This window comes from Candoia aspera, chromosome 6 (assembly GCF_035149785.1).
Source record: "Candoia aspera isolate rCanAsp1 chromosome 6, rCanAsp1.hap2, whole genome shotgun sequence".
NCBI classification, from domain to species: Eukaryota; Metazoa; Chordata; class Lepidosauria; order Squamata; family Boidae; genus Candoia; species Candoia aspera.
In genome coordinates, this window is record NC_086158.1 from 76479290 (window position 1) to 76504270 (window position 24981).

A 24981-nucleotide genomic window follows, 5' to 3' on the forward strand; every position below is an offset into this window, starting at 1 on the left:
TGATTAATCGTTTTTTGTAATTTGGGAAGATACACTGTAAATATAAATTGGCAAAAAGTACAAAATGGGACTAACTTTAGTTAAAACATCTTTTGATGTCTAGATGTTGGGTAACATCCCCTTCAGTACTAGGGCTTTATAAAATAGCAAGATTTAGAAATGTTGTTTATAAATTATATTGTTTAGAATACACTAAATTATATGTTCAAGAATATAGCAAGGCATAGGATAAGGAACCAGAATAAGCCAACAGCAGTGGAAGATGTGACCATGTCACACTTTTATAGATCTAAAATTTCAATTCAGTAAAAAAAAAAGAGTATTGGGCACCAAAGTATTTTACAGTAAAGTATTTTTCAAAATACAACATTGGTTTGTATGATGTTAAGTTTGCTTTTGTTTATTACTTGTTTGTTTTTAGAATTATAGTATATGTGTAATGGTTGCCTATTCTAAAACACCATCAGACTCATGAGCAGGAATTCAAAGATATCTGATTTATTAAAGAATAGTATGCAGGATCACGGAGAAAGCTGAGAATGATGAAAGCGCGCCACATTCAAACTAAAATCCCTCGGTGCAAATGAGATCCCTCCCCCCGTAGAATCTTCTCAAGTTCACAATCCCAGGTGCTCCTAACGGTTTCTGATGGTCTGCGGGAAAAGGCCTTGAACAGAGAACATAACCCAAACACATTCCATTGTACTGATTTCACACACACAGCTTGGTACAAGGTCTCACAGCAGCTCCCTCCCAAACAGAAACACGCGTCAGCGCCATGGCATGTGAAACGTTATGATGTATAAACTACATTGAAACAGTGAACATGACAATATGTGGAAAAGGTGCTACATAATTACTATAAACTAACAGAAGGTTACTACAGAATTGGGAAGCCATCAATTTTCAGCCAATTATACAATGGTTTGAAGAATATATTATTCTTCTATATTTAAAGACACATTTATTGTTGGAAGTCTCTATTAGAAAGCCATTAAGGCATTTAGACTGCATACACCATAAATTAAAATATAAGTTTAATTTCCCATTTTCCTTATTGTTAAATAAATGGAAATGTTAATTATTTTGTGTTAAATGTTAATTATTTAATGCTATAACGTAGATATATATGTAGAATTATTCTGATTACTATATGAAAGAGGCATGATCTTCTGGGATTTTTTCTTCTTTCTTCTTTTTTCCTTTTTTACAAATAAAATAAGTGAAAAAAGTTATGTCTGGCAAAAGACTAAAGATATTCTGTGTGACACTCAATTTTATTCTGGGAGAAGTTAACCAGTAATGCATGCCAGTAAACAGTGATTTTAGGTGCTGGTCTCAGCTATGTTTAGCATTGCGTTTCTTCTAGATTTCCTGCCTTTATTCTGAATGACCTTCACTTGATCACATTAGCAATGCCAATGTCATAACGACTGATAATTTTCTTGTGAGGAGCATTTGTCCCTTGTGCAATGAGATTTTTGCATAGGGCTTCTGTATCATAATTTTAGATGGTGCAGCTGATTATTATTTCCTTTTTTAGGTTTTAATGTGATGCAGCAGATGAAAGTAGAGAGAACAGAGATAGAACCAACACTTTGCAACTTGCAATCTGCCAAACCTGATGGGGATATCTATACTCTGAGAATGGTTTTGTCTTTATTGCTTCCCAAAAATGGAAGTGGGGTGGGAAACAGAGGTTACCAACCATCTAACTGATAAGTTTTATAATCAATCTGTATGTTGCTTGATGGCACACAACTCATATACTGTAAGCCTAACCTAGGAGGATCATGAAAATAAAATCTTGTTATTTACACAGTACAAGGATACCTTGTTCCCCCCTTAGCTAAATATATCACATCACACACAAACACAGATTTTCAAAATATTTCCTTTAATTTCTTTTTTAAACTGAGTATTAAACCTTCTCTAAATAAGATGCATACAAAACTTTTTTGCTATAGTAATGCCAAAGAATATAAATTAGGGAGTAAAATGATCACAAGATTTGGTTCACACCATTTTTGGTTCTTCAGAAATACTCCAACTTGATTTGGACCAAATCAGAGGCTTTTCCTTTCAACTAGATCTGATGCAAGATTTGTGTTTTTCATTTAAAAAAAGATAAATAGTTATACTTTAAAAAAAGTTAGCTGATTAAAAAAAATAAAATTATCAGGCAATGAAGTTGATATTTCTGAGTGGCGTAGCCTATATAGGTCCAAAACAATAGGTGCAATAAAAATTGCAGAGATTGTAGAGATTCTGCTTAGTAAGAAGCCTTAAAAATTACAAAACAGAGGCAAAGGAGTTTTGTTCTTCAGAATTAAATTGCATTTGTTGGGATGACTATTGCTTAAGCCAGTGTTTGGTGGAAATTTTAAAAAATGGCAAATAATCTTTAAAACCCTGCATGGCTCAGGGCCTGGATAGCTTGAAGACCTCCTGTCTGAAGTGAATCTGCCCATCTAATGAGATTAGGGAGCAAAGCATTGCTGAAGGTTTCCCCCCAAGGGAATTCACTGGATAGGACCCAGTAACAAAGCCTTCTCAATCATGTCAAGCTGTGGAATGTCCTTAGGAAAATGGGAATTCCAGAACTCATTGTCCTCATGAGAAACCCATACACAGGACAGGAAGCCAGAGTCCAGACAGAACATGGTAAAACCAAGTGACTCCAGGTTGGCAAAGGATTGAGGTAAGAGTAGAGAGCCACAGACTTGGAGAAACTATCCAGAGACAGTTACACAAACATACTTTAAGCCCGGGGAACAAAGAAAACATTAAGAAGAAACTCAGACTGGCTCTGCCCTAACTGCCTCAATATAAGAGGCAGAGAAGGGAAATCACACTCAGGCTTTCAAGATTCTGTACTGTAGCCTATATCAATAAAATAAAGTTCCAGTCATACTTGTGAAGTTGGTTTCTTGGTCTGGCCTACCTCAAAGAGCTGATAGCAAGGCTCTATACTCTCTCTTTATTTATATGTAATAAGAGAGGCTGGTTTGGAAGAAGCACGGTTTTAAAGGTGGAGGAAGAAACATTGCCTGCATCGTGCTGATGACACTACTTTGAGAGCTGAACGTGCAAATGATCTGTAAGCTCTAGTAGTGAAAGGGGTGGTCTCCTTCAACAGAACAGCTCGCTCTTGCACACCACCTTCCTACAGGGCTGTTAAAACATGGCTGTCAGAAACAACATTTGGATGGCATTAAGATCTGACTTAGCCCTAGTAGATGGCACTGTTGTTATTATTTTTGTTTGTATGGTTGTCATTTTATGATGTTTTAAATCTGTTCTGGGATGATTGTATGGATTGTATGATCCTCAATAATAGAATAGAGTGACATAGGCATGGGTGTCCACCTCTCTAGTTCCCTTTGACAAAACGACTGAAGCAATGTCATCCCACTATGCCTCAAGTTCCACCAATGTTGGTGTGTGACGCACGTTCCAAAGGAGTAAAGCTGGTTCTCAAGGCATGACGCTGATTTCATCAGGCTGACCATTCTGACACGCACATTATCCTCCGTTCCTCCATGCATGCTGCTGGGCATAAAAATATTAGCAAATAAATAAATAAATAAATAAATAAATAAATAACTTGGTGTTCACCAATATCAAGTACTTTGATTTGGAGGTGAACTTTAAATCTTTCAGTCATTTTGTCTGGGTATCTGGGGTGAAGAAATGCCTTAAAGTCAGCAGTCAGTGGCCCTTCCCCCATCTCAGGTTGCCCCTATGTAGATGAAGGACTTCTCCAAAACACTGTGACTGGAGAGCCCTTTAGGGACCATTACTGTGATTAGTATGCTGCCCTATTACAGACATAGATTTGGTATGAACTGGCCTGCTTTGAATTAGGCTGAATCTGAGGCTCCCTATGCCAAAGAAACTATGCGCTTGTCAAGTTGCTGTGGGGCAAACAGTGTGTATTAGGGATGGGTGACAAGACATATTCTGCTCTGATTCCACATTTTCTGTAGCAAAGGCAACGAATTCCACCTCAGTGTTTGATTTTGCACACTGGAGGCAATATGTTTCACAATCAAGGGACAGTTAATCAGCTGCAATCGGTGATCTCATTTTGGAGGAAGTACCTGATCTTAAGATGGAAGCCAACACAGTTTCCTTTTTTATTATATATGCTCACTTCCAATGTCTTCGAAAAGGGCCAGCAACCTTAGCAATCATCATCTGCATATGAATTACGGATGGGATGAGTTTACAGTATATGTTTCTATACCCTGAGTTGTCAATCAGTTCCAGAACACAAGGGTATGTGACGTTTCATAAATCTCATAAAAGTTGACCTTTTATGCATCTTATGGTGTTATTGATCGAAAATACATTTTTTGCTATTTTTTTCTCAATTAAGATTCAGGAAACTCTACAACAGAAAATGTAGTTTCCATGAGTAAATCAGCACATGATTATACTGAAGAAGGAAAAAATGACATCAGAATAGCCCTCACCTTTTTCCAGCAGTTTCTTGGACTTGGTGAGTTTTACCTATTCTCAGACTGATGCTCTGAGAAATCTCAATATTATTCAAGCTGAAAAGAGTCCAAATAATTAATGCGACATTGCATTATATCTAATAAAATATAAACAAATGCTTAATAAGCACTGGCTCTACAACAATTTATATTTGTTAAAGACACATGTTTGTTTAAGGTGTACTAAACAAGCTGTAGTATATAAATTTATATCAAGAATGATGGATGCTTTGAGAATAGCATGTAACTAACAGAATTATTATTAGAAATCCTCAAAATTCACTCATTGTCCACTCTGGATAGTTAAAAGTATTCTCCATCAATATTTGAACTGGTTCTTTTTCAATGAAAGGCAAAGTTCAAGGTAACAGTGTAACTTTATCAAGTTGTCTATGTATGCATGTCATTAGGGTTTTCTTAAAAATTGACTGTACAGTTATAGAGCATCAAGCCCAACCCCATCACTACAGGAATCCACTACTACAGTACCCAATCCAACATCTGCTTAAACGTTTCTGGCAAAGTAGTCTATCACCTCTTGAGTTTGTTCTGCTCTTGAGTAACTCTTACCATTAGGACTTCTGTCCTAATGTCCAGTTGAAATCTGCTTCCTGGTAATTTAAATCTTCTTGTCTTCTGAAAGTTCTGCCCGATCTTCTACACAACATTTCAGATTTTTAAAGACAGCTATTGTGTCTCCTTGCAACCTTCTCTTCTCCAAGCTAAAAATATACTATACCTCCAAGTGTTCCTCCTAAGTTATTCATTTCATCCCAGCACTTCTTTGCTGGGAAGTTAATCTTAAGGCATGGTTATTTGTTTGATTTATTTGATATATATTCCACTTTCTTCATATACTGTCCAACATGGCTAACAATAACCATTTCTAAAAACCAGTAATAGTTTGTTTAAAAGTGTCTATTAAATCTTACAAAGGCAATAAAAGTGCTGCAACTCCAGTGGAGTTGATATGAATCTATCTATCTATCTATCTCTCTATCTCTCTATCTATCTATCTATCTATCGAATGAGAGGCAAGGCATGAATCAAAAATTAGGCAGCTCAGTAGGGCCAATTCTTGTCTCAATAAAAATATATTTACCTGATGCTGAAAAGAAATCAAAGTAGCTGAGTCAGCCACTGCATATACATGAAGTCAGAATTTTTTTCTAATGTTGCACTTGTCTGTATTTTTTTTCTTATTTCTTTTCATTCTAATCCATTCATGCAATTAAAAAAAAATCTCAGAGAGGAGTTTAGCCAACCTACATTGTCCGTATTTTCTTCGAAGGTATCAACAAGCTGCTTCCTGATCCTTTGAAACAAACTGTGCAGCAATAAAAAGCAAAAACAAAAACTACACTTGGATTCAATTTCATCTGTTGTACTGCTAGCTGTATATCTAATTTGAAGTTATTCATTTGGAACTCTTTATAATTTGTTTTCGTTCCTTATCTTACTGTAATCGAAAGATGTTGGTATCACTGCTCACCTGGCTCTTTCTTGTATTTGAAAGTAACTCCCAATACATTTAGACATGCAAAGGAAACCTGTCCGTGGTTGTTGTGGGAATGGAGTTTTGAAACACGCTTCGGCATTCTGTGAGTAGAGGCTGCTTCTGTTTGCCTTTGATCCACGTTTGTGTCTGAAGTGAACCTGGAATAAATATGTATTCATTCACTTTTTAATCTGCTGAATTTATATTAACAGTGTATTACAGTATTAGGACCATAAGGAAGGCTGAGCGAAGGAAGATCGATGCTTTTGAACTGTGGTGTTGGAGGAAAATTCTGAGAGTGCCTTGGACTGCAAGAAGATAAAACCAGTCCATCCTCCAGGAAATAAAGCCAGACTGCTCACTTGAGGGAATGATATTAAAGGCAAAACTGAAATACTTTGGCCACATAATGAGAAGACAGGACACCCTGGAGAAGATGCTGATGCTAGGGAGAGTGCAAGGCAAAAGGAAGAGGGGCCGACCAAGGGCAAGATGGATGGATGATATTCTAGAGGTGACGGACTCGTCCCTGGGGGAGCTGGGGGTGTTGACGACTGACAGGAAGCTCTGGCGTGGGCTGGTCCATGAAGTCACAAAGAGTCAGACATGACTGAATGAATAAACAACAACAACAGTATTAGGAAAGTTTGTGCAAGCTTTGCATTGAGAAAGCTGTGAATGAGAAAAGATACAGACGTTTCAGATGGGTTTTGGCTAATGTCCTTGGAGTAATTAAATAGATTGAAGCAAGTTATTCTGAGGTTACAACCAACTCTGCAGTAAAGAGATTTACACAAAACGAACATGACCTTCTGCAGCTTTTGTTCTCCTGCCAAAAACAAAACCTATAAAATCTTCCCCAAACTTCTGCTTGATAACGCAGTGACGTCATAGCAACATTACAAATATCTTTCCACCAGAGTTCACTCCACAGCTTCCCTGCTGAGAGCCTTTGGGTGAATTATTGATTTCTTTCTTCAGTCCATCTTCTTTATTCTGTGGCGTTTGAGGCAACCAACAATGAAAACAAATTATTTCCTATAGGTAATCATAACGATGCAAATCCAAAAAGACCCTAAAATCACAACAAAATAGAACGGTTTGAATGAAAACATCAGCTAAACTTCATCTGCCAGCATTGTCATTGCACAGGTTCATCCAAGTGAAATGGATCTGACTTGGCACAGTAACAAGAATGAGAAACCTTGGCTCTGTCATAGAAAAATAACCTAGTATTCAATTGCTACTAACTTAACTTCTAATGATAAAACCAGGAATAAGGTCTCTTTTGACAAGTAAAGTATAAGCAGGGTGACATCTATGAATTGTACTCTCATTACCGGGCTAGAAACCCAGTGGCCCTCCAATGTTGCTGAGTTACATAAAACTTCCAGTATCCTCTGCCATTGGCTAGGCTAGCTGGGAATGCTGAGCATTATAGTTTAGCCATGCCAGCAGGGTCCAGTTCACTGAGTTGCTAGATCTCTGTCAGGGTTTTATGAATTAAAACTGAATTATACCAGGAATCCAACAAGAAGATGGCACAGATTTTGCTAAGATACGGGTGTTTGTGGTTAGTATACTCTTCTCCAGAAGATAGTAGTTAGGGCAGTTTTGATGCTGATAAAGTGACTTCTATCAGAGGAAACACTTGAGTTTTCAGACACCGGACAAAAGTGGAAGAACTGTTGCTGTGTGTGCATTTCGGCACATGTTTAAATAAAAAGAAATAGGCCAAATTTTCCTAATATGTAGGTTTGGACTGGAGTTGGAATTAGATATAGCCTGTTTATTGTACGTCCAGTATCCTCTGCCATCGGCTATGCTAGCTGGGAGTGCTGAGGATTGTAGTTTAGCTGTGGCACAGGCCAATTATAAAACCAAGAAGTACCTTGTAAGGCTGGATAAGAAACAAGGTCTCTCTCTTATCCAGAAATTACTCATGAGTTTTGCATTGCCTTTCCTTCATGTGTAAGAAGGGGCTGAAAATAGAGTTACTGGGAGTCGGGCAGCATACAAATTTGATTAACAAATAAATAAAAGGAGTGGGCAGTGGCTGCTGAAAAGCAAGGATACCTTATGGAGGCTAATCAGAAGGTGAGCCATTGTTTGGGAAGTGCTGCATGGAGTCTTCCTTTGCTTTTCTTCTCCGGACGTCATCTCAAACCAATTTTGTCCAGCCCCTTTCCCCTTTCTAGTTATCCTTTCTCCTGGCCCCAGAGGTGTCTGCAGAGAGATGTAAAAAAGGGGTAGGGCTTTGATCACATGGCTGTGCCACCACCTTGACTTTTTTGACCCCCTCAGACACCCCTGTCTTGCTCCATCCTGGGTTTTTGCTATTTCCACTGGAAGAATGGAGGGGAATATACGTATGTGTTTTTCTGTGTAACTGTGATTTATGAATAAGAGAGATTAGTTGGTATATGCAGATAAGAAATCTCTTAATATTGTACATGGGGCATTTATTTTACAAATATTTTTTTAAATCTGCAATTATTATTTAGTTTCATTTTGTCCTGGCCCTGCTCTTTTTTGGAGGGTGGATTTTGGCAGCAATATATGTACTTAAAACTATGATGCAAGTGCATATTTATCAGGAAGGAGGAAATCTCCAAAAACAGTTTCAGCTGAAATTTATTTATTTATTTATATATTCAATTTGTATGGCCGCCCATCTCAAACAAGTGACTCTGGGTGGCGAACAGTCATAAAATCAATTAGAAACCAATTATAGTCACAATACAAAAAGAAAAATTAAATACATATAGCAGCTGAGAATTATTATATAGATGTTAGCATAACCAGGAAATGGGGCCCTTTACACACTTGGGATCCCAGGCCTGGGCACATAACCAGGTCTTCAAGGCCTTCTGAAAGGCCAGCAGGATTGGGGCCATCCTAATCTCAGGAGGGAGGATGTTCCAGAGGGCAGGCGCTACGGCAGAGAAGGCATGCCTCCTGTCCCTGCCAGCCAACTTTCCTTGTCTGACGGGACCTGGATCATGCCCATCCTGCCAGACCGGATTGGACAGGTAGAAACAACTGAGAGAAGGCAGTATCTCAGGTAACCCAGTTGCAGACCATGAAATTGGCAATCTTAGATAGACAAAATGGAAAACAAGGACTTTTCACAGCTTTTTGAATGTATACCGCTGCCTACTCTACTATTGGGGGGACCTGGGGTTCTCAAATTGAGGGTCATCTTCCTTTGGGGTACATATGGCTTTAAGATAGATAGATAGATAGATAGATAGATAGATAGATAGATAGATAGATAGATAGATAGATAGATAGATAGCAGTTCGGTGTTCATGATGCTTTTTCTTGCTGGGAAATCCTTGTGAGGTCCAGCAGCCAGAAGTGTAGACTATTTAACTGACAAGTCACATTGCCTGGGGTGGGGTGCACCACGAGGAGGCTATTCTACATTGCACAGAGTTGGGCTGAGAGAAAGTGACTGGCTCAAGGTCACCCAGCCAGCTTTTGTGCCTAAGGTGGGACTAGAACTCACAGACTCCTGGTTTCTAGCCCAGCACCTTAACCACTAGACCAAACTGGCTCTTATGGCTTTGGTGAATGATAGCTAAAAGTACATTTGTTGCACATACATATAATCACACATACTGAGATGGCATATCTTTGCTCTGGCTCCAAGTTGTCCTCATTGTGGAATATCTTTTACATTGCCAGGGATCCATCAGGAAAGCAGTGTTTTCCATGGGAAAATGGGAAAAAATCCCCCCCCCCCGCCTTAGACAGTGCATGTTGTATCAAGGAGTCCTCAAGGACTGCAAGCCTGCTGGGCAATAAATTTTTATCATAGGCCCTCCTCTTCCATAAGGCTGCTGGGCTCTGGGCTTTCCAGGATGCTACTGTGATTGCCAGAGAGACAGGACAGGTCTTGCTCAGGTCTCTGTCTCTGTCTCTTTTTATTTTTTGCTTTGGTTGAGGATGTCAGTCTTGCACAACTTGCATTCTATTCCCATCTTCACACAAACTAAAGAAACATGTTTTTTCTTCTGTTAAAATTTGGCATTATGGAGGGGGGAATGGCTTGCTGGTCTAGGTTCAACTGGGTTGAAGGAACTAGGATCCCCCTCTTGGGATGGTTCCTTCCAGGCAGCTTGACTCCACCCCCAGTTAATCAGGCCAGATGTTTTGCCAGCCCAACTACTTTGGAGCAGGAAAAAAATCCCTACAGGATTCATTTCTGGGGTGGGCTCCAAAGTGGTTGGGTTGCCAGCCCAACCACTTTGGAGCCCACCCCAGAAGTGAATCCTGTAGGGGACCTGCTTCACCAACTGCTGCCTAGAAAGGAACCCCATTATTTTCTGCGTAAGTACCAAGACTGTCAGCCTCCATGCAAAGGTGCATTTTCAAACCTGGGGGCTACAATTTTGAAATTACATACTTTTTTCCTATCCCAAGGTTGTGTGGAAAAGTGCTGAGAGAGTTTTTGGAAAGCTGGGGGGGTGACTCCGGTGACAGACTGTTTCATAAAGTTAATGCAGCCCAGGGGAGGGGGGGACTTCAGGGGAAAAAAAATTCAAGATACTCTGCCTTATTTAACTCAGTGTAAAGGAAGCTGGGAAATTCCTGTTATAGTTTCCAGGAGTCTTTATTTCTCTCAGATTAGCATGAATCCTTACCGAAATCCATATTGTTCTTGCTTGGTCTTGCCAGCCATGTGAGGGCCTGATCCTATCTTTATCTTTTTTTTCCTCTTGTATGACTAAAAACTATCAGAGCATGATTTTGAGAAGAAAAAGTATTTAGAGGAAAATGGTTAAGCTGCTGTTCTTTTTGCTGGTTCTGTAGCCAAGGATTGCTTTTTAAAAAAATAATAATAATTATAAAATAGATGCCACCGTGTCTTGGAGGCTGAATCAAGTCCTTTCCAATTCTTGTTTTGAATTTTTGGAGACATCTTGTTCTTCCATCAAAATGCAGGATGTACCTAGCTCCTCTTTTCTGTGCAGGAAAGGCCAGCAAGAGGAGAATTAGATTTCTGCTCATAAAACCTTCTCATGCAATCCATGTCCATTTTCCCTCTCTAATACAGGCATTCTAAAACTCCTCCACAGAAGAAAACTACACCTCTCTAAGCTTCTTTACGAAGTATAGAGCAGAGCTGCCAGCTTAAATACCATGAGCCATTGATTTCTTCAGGAGCTTTTATTTTCACTGAACAACCATCCCTCCACATTTGTTCTTGTCCATCCCAGCACACTCATCTGCATCATGGTGTGTGTGAGATGGAAGCAGCAGCTGGTGATTCGTGCATCAGTTACAGTAGTTTTGAGAAACAGCCTAAAAACCAGCTTGAAAAGTAAATATGCAAAGTGCCCAGCAATAAGAATAATACTTGGCTGCATCTTTCTCGAAATCCTCCCCACTCCCCATTTGCACTGTAAGCTGCAGTGCCCAATCAAAGGCTACAGAAACTCATAAAGAAAGGTTAATGAATACTTGACTTCTGGTGGGGACATGGTGGACTGAACAGCTGTGCCCGCGGGCTCAGTGGGTGGAGCTGACAACATGGCAGTCTTCGGGCTCAGGCAGGATTTCCTGATGCCCAGGAGTGTTCTCCGGAAAAAAGGAAAACACCTGGAATCACCCCATCTGTCCTCTGGACAGCTGCTTGCAGCCAGAAGATCGCAAACAGCATCGTGTTCGACTGGTAAGAGCTAGCTGGGAGGCAGAGATGTCACCATTTTCCAAGCTGTGCTGTAGCCTTAAAGGGACACTAAGACCGGCCACCCCATTTCTAAATCACCATATATATATATATATATATATATATATATATATATATATATATATATATATAAGTATGCATACCTTAAGAGAGGATTTCTACAGCAAGTAGAAGCAGGCTCTCTTGGTGCTTATTGTTATTTTTGGGATTGTTTTTTTAAATTCTTTTTAAGTTGTGGACCTCATTTTCCCTGCAAATATTAAGAAGGATCTAGAGTAAATAATTATCTCCCTGTTATTATTTTTGTATTAAATTTGAAGATATTAGCATTTTCCAAACGTTGAATTGGCTGATCTGAACCTTCAGTTTTCTGCTTCTACTTTCCCCCGGGAACTGTCTGCATATCTCACTTTCACTTGTGTAAACACATTTCAGAACTTTTTCATATCTTCGACTTTCGCTGGTTAAGCTCCTAGGGAGCGCCATAATCTACTGTGTGAGACATGGAAGATTTTAAACAGATTCTTTCTGACTTCCACCAAGATTTTAAACAGATTCTTTCTGACTCCTACCAAGTTTTATGCAAGACGTTCAGGACATTGTGGAAAATATGAGGTCCAAAATGTGTCATCTGGTTGGGGGTGTTGTGGATAAAATTGAGGAAATCATCAGTGACAGAAAAGTTTCTTCTAAGAGTAAGATCAGGATTTCTATTGAGATGCTGGTTGAAGATCGGATTGTCAAGTTGGAGAAATTTAAGGGAGAGAGAGATTTGCAAGCCACAAGTGAAACTGATCATCTGGTAGAATGCCAGGAAAAAGAAGGGATTATTATGTATGGGAGGTTTTCTAAAGAGAAGTTGGAGTTTTTGAGGGGGGCAGTTGGGCTGTTTGATTTTTTTTAAGAAAAAAGCTCTGTGTACATTGTGGGCCTATGTACATGCTCTGATTTATTTTGAAGTGGGATAAGGGTTAAATAATATTTATCTGGATTGCTTTTAGGGTTTGGCTGATTTCATTTATCTTTAATGATTTGGATTAAGATTAATAAGGTATAAAAAAAATAAAAATGTCTACTTGGATGGTTTTGGGTTTATTAAGATTAAGATCATTAAAATTGTTGTATTAAGTATAATGGCAGACAATTTATGTGCTTTTTAATTTGATTTTTATTATAGTAGAAAGAATTGTATAGAATAGTAGTAGGAAGGGAATAATTAAAAAGATGTTATCTTTGGGGAGGGGGGAGTTGTTTAGCAGGTTTATATGAATGTTTCTTTTTTTCTTTTAATATAAGGGGAGGCAATAAGATGCTGATGCAAGGGAGAGTGGAAGGCAAAAGGAAGAGGGGCCGACCAAGGGCAAGATGGATAGATGATATTCTAGAGGTGACGAACTTGTCCCCGGGGGAGCTGGGAGTGTTGACGACTGACAGGAAGCTCTGGCATGGGCTGGTCCATGAAGTCACAAAGAGTCAGACATGACTGAATGAATAAACAACAAGCAACTGTACTTAGTGATTTTTATAATGTGCCAATGTGGAATGATTTATAGAAATAATGTGGTTTTGGTCTAATATAGAGTAAGGGATATGGAAAATGTTTGTATAGTCTTGCTGTTAAAAGTCGGAAGTCACCTTTCTCTGTAACTTTGAAAAAATTTTCTCTTTTTAGTTTTTTTCTCTTTTTTCGTAGCTTTTTGTTTTTTCATAGCTTTTATCTTTGCTTGAAACTTAATAAAATTCTTATTAAATAAAAAACAGAGGTTGATGAATACCAACCTGTTGCATGCAGGCACTGTAATATCTTTTCATGAAGCTTTCTGTGTTCACTGGGGAAGGTGAATGTCATTGTATAGACCCTTCAGTGTGTCCTCAGGATTATGTTCCTGCCCCAGCTTTTTAGCCTGCCTTATATATATGGTCTTCAGTGCTGATGCTACACTTGATTACCATTCATTTCTTCATTGTAACAGGAGAGCCGTGTTACTCTATGATAGCCAAAATTCAGAAAGATTCTATAACACATTTTAAGACTAACACATTTTATTATATGGGTTTGCTTATATGAGGTGGCTTAAATCCATCAGTTAAGAAATTTGTCTTCCTCACTGGTAGCTGAGATACTGTAGCTAAATTTGTGAACTGGTTCTCCTGAGAATGTTTTGGCTCAGCTGGTTTACTTATTTATAAAATACGATACTTGCTTTTCATTATTACCATATTAACACCAAAGCAGAATACAAAATCACATTAAAAACCATAACATTGTAACATCTTAATACCAAGACAAGAGGAACAAAGAGATGCATAGCAATATAGATTCAATTAAAAGCCTGGGTGAACAAATTAAGATTGCAGCTGGTTCTGAAAACTTCTCTAAGGCTTAGTGACAGCTATAGCTGTATACCAAAATCTTCTCATGGTATTGTATCTCCCATGACTCATGCAAGTAATCCCTTAATATTGTGGTTGAAACTGGATCAGATACATTTGATAGTCACTCATGTGGTTTGATCATATGATTTTGCTGGCAAATATATGAAATAAATAAGGAAATACTGAATGGCCCAAAAGAGCAGCTCTGTATTTTAATCATGTGGTGGGATTTGCAGTACTATAAATGCATATCAATACCCAAGGCAGAAATATCCTGCAGAATTTGAAATATGTAATATTGTCTGTCTCCTGCCAACCTAGCAGTTCGAAAACATGCAAATGTGAGTAGATTAATAGGTACTGCTTCGGCAGGCAGGCAATGGTATTCCATTTAGTCTTGCCGGCCACATGACCACGGAAGTGTCTACGGACAAACGCCGGCTCTTCGGCTTTGAAATGGAGATGAGCACCGCCCCCTAGAGTCAGACACGACTGGACTTAATGTCAAGGGAAACCTTTACCTTTACCTTAATATGGGGTGTGCCTTGCATGGAGTTATTTTTGCCTTTTGGCAAAATGTATGTACTATATGCTTTAATTCAGTTTTTTCCTCCCTTCTTGCTGTTATAGCAGTATTGTGGTTGTTCCTCCCCCATATAACATCTTGATTTGCAGGTGGGAAAGAATATTGGCTAGGCCAAGCAGGGTCCAGGTGCCAAATCCAAAGTCACACATCACTTGCTGGGAAGGGATCGCAGAGGCCTAAATGAGTCTGGATCTGGTGCCGACTAATGGCTGCACCTGTTTCTTCTGATTATATTGGGGGAAGGACTGGGCCCAAACTTAGCAAGATTGAGGCAAATTAGCTTATGACCCTGCCATGCTGTTGCGGTTGAGCTTCCTCACTCGGAACCCAGAAAGATAAAGACCTAAGAGTCAACAGCCTTTTCCAGTGGGTTCAGTTCATCTTCCAAAAGCCATTTAAAATGGGGGCGCTTTCTTCCTCCCACCCCATCTTCAAGCAACTGCTTTTCCCCCTGGGAAAAGGTCTTCTTTCCCTGCAGTGGCCCAGCAGGGCAGGGGGTTTCCTACCCAAGTGGGACAGAGGAGACCCCATCTCCTCAGTGCCCTGAAGAAGGTGGAGGGTGACAACTGGTCCTCCCCAATTTCTTCAAGCTCTTCAAAATGAGCATTCAAGTGGCTGGAGAAAGGGAAGTGGAAAACTCTGGGATAGCTCCAGGCAGCTTGAAACGGCCTACTGATGGACTGGCAATGGCTACTTTTCACCGTGCATGTGTCAACCTATTAATCTCTCTTCCCCACACTGCAGATAAAGCTTCACCTGCTTTGGGCAGGCTTGGAAAGTCTGTCAGTGCTGTTCCTTGGCAATGCTTAAGGAGAATTAGGGGCTGAACAGTTTATATTCTCCTCTCTGCTACAGGTGAGGCTGTCGGAATACTTTTTGGCAGGCACACAACGCCTTCTCCTCAGCCTCGCCGGCACTAATGAGAAACGCGGCTCTGGCAGAGGAGGCAAAGCCTCTCATTTGTACACAACCCGCTGCTGGCGGATACGCACGTCTGTGTGGCGTGGCGGGTCCATCCTGGCCGCGGAACTTCTGCCGTGAACCCGGGAGGCGGCTCGGGGCAGCCCACGCCCCGGTATTTACTACTGGGGCTACAGGAATGGGAAGCGCGTCTCTGCCTGCGTAACTGGGGGAAGACTCTCCGCCCTGCAAACCAATGGCTCCGAAAGGCTGCTCTCCCCCCACCCCCCGCGCCGCCTTCCCCAAACACCCCCTTTGCAAACGTGGCGTGCCATTTCGGCGCTAAGTGCCTGGAAATGCAACAAAGCCCACCCACTCACCTCCCGCCGGCTGGCTGGCTAATGGGGTGAGAGGGGAGGCGGAGGAGCAGGAGAGACCGGAGCGGATAGTGGCCCTCCGAAGAGGGGCAGGGGAAAGTGCATGTGCTACGGCATGCTGCAGACGCCCCTCGCTCGCTCGCTTCCCTTCCTTCCCTCCTCCCGCCGTCTCCTTGGCTCGCTCGCGCGCTCGCTCTCCAGTCTAGCTTGACGCAGGCAGCAGCGAGGCGACCGCCGTTTGCAAGCCCGCCGTCGGTGAAGCAGGGCGCCGGTGGGGCGCCGCTGAAGCAGGACCAGGATGGTGGGGCTCCTCCTCGGCAGCCTCTCCTTCGCGTAGCTCTGCCGAACCGAAGCGGCGGCAGCGGATTCTTAGCCAGCCAGGCTGGAGGCGTGCGTTGAAGGGCGAACGGGATCTGCTGGCGGAGGCTGCGGCGGCGGCGGCGGCGGCAGCAGCAGCAGGTCGCTCGGAGCAGCGATTGGCAAAGTTGGCTTGAAGTGGGACAAGCGGCAGGAGGCGGCGGCGGCGGCTACTCGGCGGGGCGGGGGGCAAAGTTGCGACGAGAGGAGCGGGGGGCGCAGGCAGGAGCCCCAGGGAGGAGGAGGAGGAGGTGGTGGTGGAGGAGGAAGAGGTGGAGGTTGAGGATGGGGACGCTGCGGGATTTACAATATGCCTTGCAAGAGAAGATCGAGGAGCTCCGCCAGCGGGATGCGCTCATCGACGAGCTGGAACTGGAGCTGGACCAGAAGGACGAGCTGATCCAGAAGCTGCAGAACGAGCTGGACAAGTACCGCTCCGTGATCCGGCCCGCCACCCAACAGGCGCAGCAGCAAAGCTCCAGCACCTTGCAGGGCGAGCAGAGGACCAAGAGGCAGGCCATTTCCGCCGAGCCCACGGCTTTTGACATCCAGGACCTCAGCCATGTCACCCTGCCTTTCTACCCCAAGAGCCCACAGTAAGCCGGCGGTTAAGCGTTGTGTCCGTGTGGCGTCCCTGTGGTGTGGTCTCGCGCTCTCCCCTTTGTCTCTGTCTCTGTCGCCCGTGCTGCCCCTCCGCTCGCCCTGTGGATCCGCCGCCTGCTTTCCATCGCTTCTCATCTTCTGAAACCGCTTCCCCCTCCCGCCGCCCCACTCTGCCTCTTCCCCCTCCTAGCCCTAAACTCTTGGTATCTTGTGGGCTGCCACCTTTCCAAAGCCACATTCAGCCGCGCACCTCAGCATTTCTCTGTGCTCTTGTCAGGTGTCAAGGCACCTCAGTCCCCCTCCGGGGGAGGAAAATTTTCCTAGAGTATGAAAATGCTCTGTCTGTTCCCCTCTTCCCAAATTATCACAGCAGTAACAGCTTCGTCAGACTGGCTCTTCCAGCGTGGTAGGTGTTTCTGTCTGGGTTTTGATGACGGGTTATGGCTTCTTGCCCTGAATATAGGTGGGAACTGGCCGTTTGGAGGTAGGAACCAAATTCCCTCACCTAAAGATTGGGGGGTGGGTGCTGGGGGGCTGGGAGGGATGCCATTCACTCCCTCTGGGAGATATTTATGTATTTAAGGTCAACCAAGCCTCTGGTGACATCTCAAAGGCCAACCTGTTTGTTACAGTCTTCTGCTGTGAGAACGGTGTTGGTTTTAAGGTGCCCCAAGACTCTCTTCTGTCTTTCCTGCCACCGACTAACTCAGAAATGTTGACTGAAGCGAGAGACAGTGTTTTTGCTAACATGCTTGCCTGTGACGCTCATTTCCTCTGGTGACTAGGCACTGGCAGGCAACATCCTGTAGAGGAATTTTTCTTTCTTTCTTTCTTTTTCATTTATTTTTCCCTGGACGACCTTTAAAAAAAAGTGATCTGACCCTCTTCTAGCCTTGCAGGGCTGCTGTTGCTCAGCCAGCCTTCTCCAAACTATTGTGTTCTAACTGGGCCATGCTGATGTGGATGATGGGAGTTGTGCTCCTCCACATCAAGGGGACAGGGTGGGAGAAAGCTACCACCAAACTATGAGTTACCTGAAAGCAACTGTAAACCTGTGGGTCGCCTTACTATCTTGTTCACTCAGCCACTTTTTCCTTTCATTTTCGAATGAGAGTAGAGCGTAAAGGTTTGCTACAGCGTTTTCGTTCAGCGCTTTGTTCTTTCTGCACCTCAGAATACAGAAGTTTGTTCTTCCATTTCAGAGAAGAGTTTAGCTTTGCTTTAATCCCTCTCACCGTTGAGTGGTAGTTTCTTTTTCTCCTTTCCTGGTTGAAAAAGGCTTTACTCTTTCATCCTAAGCTTTGTCTGCTATTTCTTACTGGTCTCTTGCAGGGGGTGGGGGGGAGGCTGTAAATCAGCAGAGAAAGAGCAAAAATGCCTAAGACCATGGCTTACATTTCTCAAAGAAAGAAGTAAGATATCTTCTGGCCTCAGTCCCCTCATTTCTAATCCTAACTGTGGAGAGAGGCTGATTGCAATGATTTGATAATGAGGGGTAGACATGCTACACACACTTTGCATTTCTTTATTACTACATCACGTGTACCACTTCAGCCTTACCACTCCAGATGTGCCCCGTGCCTATGCAGCAGTCTGCCGAGCATCTCTAATAAGAGTGTGGGTTTCCTCTCTGGAATGTCTAGGTTCTCCTGTTCCCCAGAAGAAACCTTGGATTTATGCTGCCCGGGTTCACCACATGAGCTGCAGGCTTGGCATTCCCTGCTCATAATTTAAGCTGTCCCTCTGGCACAGCATTGCCAGGGCAGGGCTTCCTTCTGATCCCTTCACTGGTACTCTCCTGCTCCCTCACATCTTTCTCGAGCTTTTTCAGAGATGTCTGCCCTGCTTCACAGCTCATCAGGCTTATTGGTGTAGTGAAGCTGACAGGGTTTTTGAAAGAGGAGGGCAGTCAGGGTGGAGGGAAGGTGGTTGGTTGTGTTTTGGACGAGCAATGTGTGAACGTCCTAAGTCTCACCATCTGATGTGACACAGTGTGCATATCTTTGCCTTAAAATATTGGGAGTAGCAACTTTGCAGTGCTAGTCAGATGCCGCGCATTTAATTTTCTTGAAAAGATACACACATTTACTCAGTGGCAAATCTTACAGTGGAGTAAATCCCATCAAACTGAATGAGATCTACTCCGAATAAAAACGTTATGGAGTGTTCGGACATCCTGTACAGAATGGTACTAGACCTGTTCCTAAACTATTACGCATATTAGTATATAATAGTTATATACTAACATACCTAACAACACGAGGTATTTCTTATTCATTGTTCGTTGATTCCGGAATCTCAGCATTACCTTTTGCCTATTTTGATCTAACATAGCAAGGCACATATTTCAGTGTCATGTGTGTCTTTATTCTTAAAAGTGAACAGATACCATGTTATGTTGAATACTATCCATCATTATTAGATAAATGAATCAACAACTAAACAGTAATAGTTATGTCTCTGCTGTTAACAACTGATATGGGATACAAATATTATCCTAGGCAGGGACCTGAATTGGAAGACAAGGAAGTGTAAGTTGATGAAGTGATCTTGAAACTTTCCTCTGGCTTATTCTTGCATTTGTGTCATGTTTATAAGCTCCTTTAAATACCTAGCCGGCTGTCACTGAAACAGAACGCTAGATTAAGATAGAGTCCAGTGGGGCTCTTTTTCTACTCTTAAATTGTACAGTTATAACAGTTGCATATTGAACCACAGAAAATTATGCCGAACTCACATATGTGGCTCAAGTTCTGGGTGTTAAAAATGTTTTTACACAGGCTTAGGTTTGATTCAAAATGTAAGAATTGGGCTAAGTTTCTGGCACTGATAAGGGCATTTATGAAATGTTGCAGCTGACTGTTCGGAAAGGCAATTGTCAACCCACTCCACCTTTACTATATTGCTGTTCAGCAAACTACTTAAATAATTTCTTTTGTTCAATGCAAGTAATACCAATCTGGGTGCTTAGTGGGGCAGTCAAACAATTGCTCGGCCACCTCAATAGCTAGCAGAGTCATTGATCTGAATTCACTCAACACATTGAATGGTTTAGCTTCTGTTTTTGGAGGATATGAGGATAAAACCAAGGTAGCTTGTAAGAGAGGCTGAGAGAAACATTACATTTAATTTACCTAGATGCAGATTAAATCACTGAATTGTAAAGGTTCACACAGTTAATAAAAACAAAGATTTTCTCACTTCAGTGTTATGTTCCACTAAAAGTACAGAATAACTAACATTCTGTTAGAACAAATGCCCCAATTTACATTCCATTCTGCTGAGACATGAAGTACTCTGAGATTACAACACTGTACATGCTTCATAATTGTAGCCAGGAATAACCAGGGCAAAACCCACCAGGGAATGGAGAACAGATTTGTTCTCTTTCCCATCTTAATGTCCTTAATATACATATTTTTTAATGTATGACTAATGTCACAACTTTCCTTTGTTCAAGTGTCTGATAAAACATTCTTGTGGCTTCCCTCTGTCCTGTTGTGTTTCTGGTTTCTCTTAACTTCTTTTTCTACAGTAGTCATGACATTTAGGTAGATCCTCTGGCATTTGTTCTGAGGACTATAGAAAAAGAGGTCTATTATGTTGATGGTTAGATTTCATTTGCCACAGATTCTTTCCTCTGTGGGTGCCATGATCAGGCTCAAAATATTGTGAATAGGGAAACTTTATTTAGGGCAGATTTTTCTGTTCTACTTTTGGACCTTTCTCTAAGGATGAGGTCTCCAAATGTGTTGGGACTGCAACTCTAAGATTATTCAGATGGTAGTCCTAAAACCTCTAGAAGATATCTAGTTGAGTAGGATGAATTTATTCTATCTGGAAGCATATTTTCAGTCTCAAGCCATGATCATTCTCATAACCAGCCTTTTAACTGGTGCTATCATGGCTTGAACGTGGGACATCTTCATGCAAAACTTTACAACAGTTACAATTCGAAACGAATATTTGTAGCTCAGGGTTGAACTGTGGAGTCCTTGGTGCTCTCTGAGCCTTGTTGTTTTCTTGCAGACATTTCATTGCCAGACTAGGCAACATCTTCAGCACACTGTCTGGCAATGAAACGTCTGCAAGAAAGCAACAAGGCTCAGAGAGCACCAAGGACTCCAGAGTTACAATTTCTGGAAGACAGTGGCCATTCCTGTTTATTTCATGAAATTTCTAGCTATTTTGATATGTTTGTATTTAGAGAAGGGAAAAAGTTGTAAGCTGCATCTACTACCGTATTTGACAGTTCTCTGGCATCCTGCTGGATTTATGGATTGCTTTAGAGTAATAAAGGGTCAAGTCATAAAATGTAAGGAATAATAAAATGAAAAAGAGGTTGTCACAATGTGTTTGAAAAGTGGGGAGAGGGAGAATGAGAAAGAGAAGTACTTCTCATGAAACATCTTTTTGGGGATATTGTAGGCAGCATATGATGGTGTAGCAGATAATGGGAAGGCGGTGAATGAGTAGGAACTTGTTATATCAGAACTAGTATAATATTGTTGTCTAATTGTTTTTTGGAATTAGAAGAAAATTCAAGTGAGCTCCAACATGACACTCAATCTGAGTCTGTAGACAACTCACAAGTCCATTTTTGGCTTTCCTCAAATGTGTGCCTTGGCTTCCTGATTTCTGTCCTCACTCTGGCCTTGAATGCTTCAGAGGAAAGGGAGTGGGAGAAGTAGAAATCCTGCTTCAGAATCTTTTTCCATTGGTCTACTGGTTTGCCTGTTTGGAAAGGACATATTGGAAGGATTGTTGTAATAAATCTTACTTTGAAGCTTTTAAATAAATTTTTTAAAAAATTATCTGTTCTTGTTTCACACTTGCTGTCTGAAGTGTTCCATGGAGAAAGCTAAACCTCTGAAGAAGACATATTGCATTTTTCACATGGCACTTAATTTCCTTTCATGGCCATCTTGTAAATATTCATGGATTTGATATGGTAATGATGAAAAAGCAAACATTTTTCAAAAAAACACAACTCAATCTACATGAAAACACAAGGTCTTTAAGGTGGTGAGGGAAAGTTTGCAGGAGTTTTCCCCAAGGTAGTGCCATCAGATATATTGGACCAGAGTAACAATGACAATCAACCATGCCAACTGGCGGATGTAGGTGCCACAATCCACTTTCTCTGAAAGTACCTCCAGGATGAGGAAGGATATTCTAGAGGATATAGTTATATAGGTCAAGTTATGATTTCATTAACTTAGTGTAATTGACAACCCTCTTTCATCTGGTTCAGTGCTGAATAAATGTTCCATTTTGACACCATCATTTGCACTGGGATCATGTACAATGATCACATTTCCATTTAGACTCTACTTTCAGGGACAGTTCTCTCTCCTGCTTATGGTCACTTAAAACTAATCATATATCAGAATTAGAGAGGAACCTTGTTACAGCAAAATTGTATAAATCTTTTTAAGTAACATTTTCCTTTTCTACAATGAGCTACTAACTGGAGAATGAAAGCAGCTCCTTGCTTCCCTGGACTGTAAGGATTGGTTCACATTAGCTCTTACATTTGTGTGGATTCAGTAAAACAGTGCCCACTGTTGCTGACTGAGGCAGATGATTATTATGAACCTGTTAGGTCACTTGTTCTTTCCTGCAAGAGAATAATTTGATGCTGCAAACTTTTTCTATAACATGATTTGTAACATGTACACTTGTAATAGCTGAGGTGGCTATGTGGAAATGTGACCAGATTTTCCTCATCTGTTTCTCTTAAATGTATGTGATAAACCAGGAACAGTTTTAAAGCAAGATTTCTGCTTTAACTATTTCTATTTTTTTAACAACTGTACTTTTTATGGTTTGATTGCCATCCAGTGAACTCAGTGGGATTTTCAGTAGACATATACAGGACTGTTATTCATGAGTAAATTCCACTAACTTTTGTAAAAATAAATAAATGAATACCTAGGGTATGTTACCCCATAGAAATGCCATTGGAACTTCCTGTACAAATATTCAGTAATCAACAAACACCATTTTGTTTCATCAAGTTAATTTTATTCCTCACTTGGGTTACTTTGCTGACATTTTCTTATGAAGTGGGAGTTTTGCCCTCTGACTAAGCTTGAACTGCCAGAACAAAAGGAAAAGTGATTTAGAAATGCTGACCTACAGACTTCATACAAAATGTTGGCACAGACCTTAGACAGATGTGTATGAATGGAAGGTGAGCTGAAACTTGCATAAATTGTATCTGCAGGACACAAAGAGAATTTAATTATCTGACAGAAATGTTACCTTTGCCAGATAGCTAAGATCTGGGCTGGATCCACAGTTTTTGACAGGGAATAGGATAAGAGGTCTTCCACGTGCAGTATGTTCCAGAACTACCTGCAGCATCAGCTGGGTTTGAACATGGCTGAAAAGAGTGGGGAGAGAACTGGAAGTATAAATGCCGCCCCGTATGTTTCCTGTTTCTGTGCTAATACATCTAATACAAGACATGGCACTTTGTTCCATAGACCAAGATAGTAAATTTCTATATCTGCCTTCCCTAAGTGGCTATTATTAGCTATGAGCTTATTTTCTGCTTCCAACATGATAGAACATACTGTGAAACATGACACTTCAGATGGCTACCTGCAGTATATAAATGACCCAATGTGCCTTAGGTAATATACCACAATGAGTATCATTTATGATGACTTTCTGATGTCTTCCAGATATATTGGTTGATGATTGCTCTATTTACCTGCCAACATGGCTTTTGATAGCTGCAGTCAAACAGACCAGGTTTCAGGATAAGGAGGGCTGATTTGTATAACAGTCCTATATTGTGCAGCGCTCCAATCTGAATTCTGCAGAATTTAATTTATAGCCTGTATTCAAGTCTAATTATTAGACTCACATTCTCTACGGCAGGACAGACAGATCAGGTCCCGCTGTTAAAGATTTAATGGGAAATGTAATTCATTATGTGGTAGAGCGAGGGATAGCATTTGATTTTGTCGCTTCGAAATGTGTTAGTTTAACAGTGTCTTTCCAGTTAAGGAATTCATTCATAAATAATGATTTTTTAAAAGATTGATGAAACTAACATTGGTAAGATAACTTCCAAATATTATGGCTCAGCTTAACAAAACTAAAGGCTAGAAGAAGAGCTTTATGTCCACCCCCCACCCCCCAAAAAGAGGACAATCCAAGTGTAAACTGGCAGGCCCTGAACTTGAGACTCAGGTCTGTGCTTCCAAAATATTAATCAGCCATCCTCTGCATAGTCTACTGAGGACCTGTTGGCAGGTTTGTGGGGCATATTATTTTACTGGAGAAGGGCTGGCCCCTTTCTCTAGTAGAGGTGGACAGGGGGAAGGAGCATCGTTCTTTTGTTACTGCTGTTTGCTCATAAGGCCTAGACATTTTTTTTTTTAAAAAAATTCTCCCTTGTCTGCTTAGCAGTGGAGGGTCTCCACTGTATCCTAGCAACCAGAGGCTAAAACGCTGGTCTTTTCCCCATCTCTGTCTCTTTAGTCGTCTTGACTGTGTCAGTAAGGTGGCAGGACTGGGGCTTTGGGTAAGTCGGCTGAGGATGAAAGGAGATCTCCTCAACTTGTGATGACAGGTTCCCTCAATCTGGCAATTTCAGAGGCTGTCAGGGCCTTCGAGGAGCGCAGTTGCTGGGTCCTCCTTGCTCTCACTCCTGCTCCTGGCATCCAGTGTGATGAGGACTCAGCTGTGTGTCGGATATTCAAACTGTGCAGCCTGTGAAGGGCAGCATAAGAGTGAGCTGTCTCTTCAGATCTGCTTGCTTTCTCTTGCTCATTTCTCCCTCAAGCCCAGATTATATATTTAGGGGCCTTTGCACCTGTACTGTGTAATGCCGTTTTATTCCATTGACATGCACGTGCGAGAAGTAAGCAAGCAGAGGTGCAGCCAGGTATTGTTAGGTCCTGTAACTTATGTGTCTTACATGATTAGCCTTGAAAAGGCCTTGTTGAATACTCTGGATGGCTGTAATTGTATAATTTCAGTTCACTTAAATTACAGCAGCATCTTGACTGCAGGTGGCTTAAAGTTTGGGGTTGGGAAGACTCAACTTCTTTCAGCTATGGAAGCTC

The 24981-nt window shown here is 41.4% G+C and overlaps 1 protein-coding gene across 2 annotated transcripts in view; it reads left to right on the plus strand.

Moving 5' to 3' along the window:
• Positions 1–24981, plus strand: part of PRKG1 (protein kinase cGMP-dependent 1) — a 776897-nt gene that overhangs the window by 95391 nt on the left and 656525 nt on the right. Inside the window, exon 1 of one of the 2 annotated variants that reach the window (XM_063307451.1) lies at positions 16573–16890. The exons of the other annotated variant lie outside the window; for it this stretch is intronic. Coding sequence (XP_063163521.1) covers positions 16580–16890 — 311 coding nt within the window. The 5' untranslated portion in view covers positions 16573–16579. Of the gene's footprint in view, positions 1–16572; positions 16891–24981 lie in introns of those variants that run through there. 2 annotated transcript variants of the gene reach the window in all.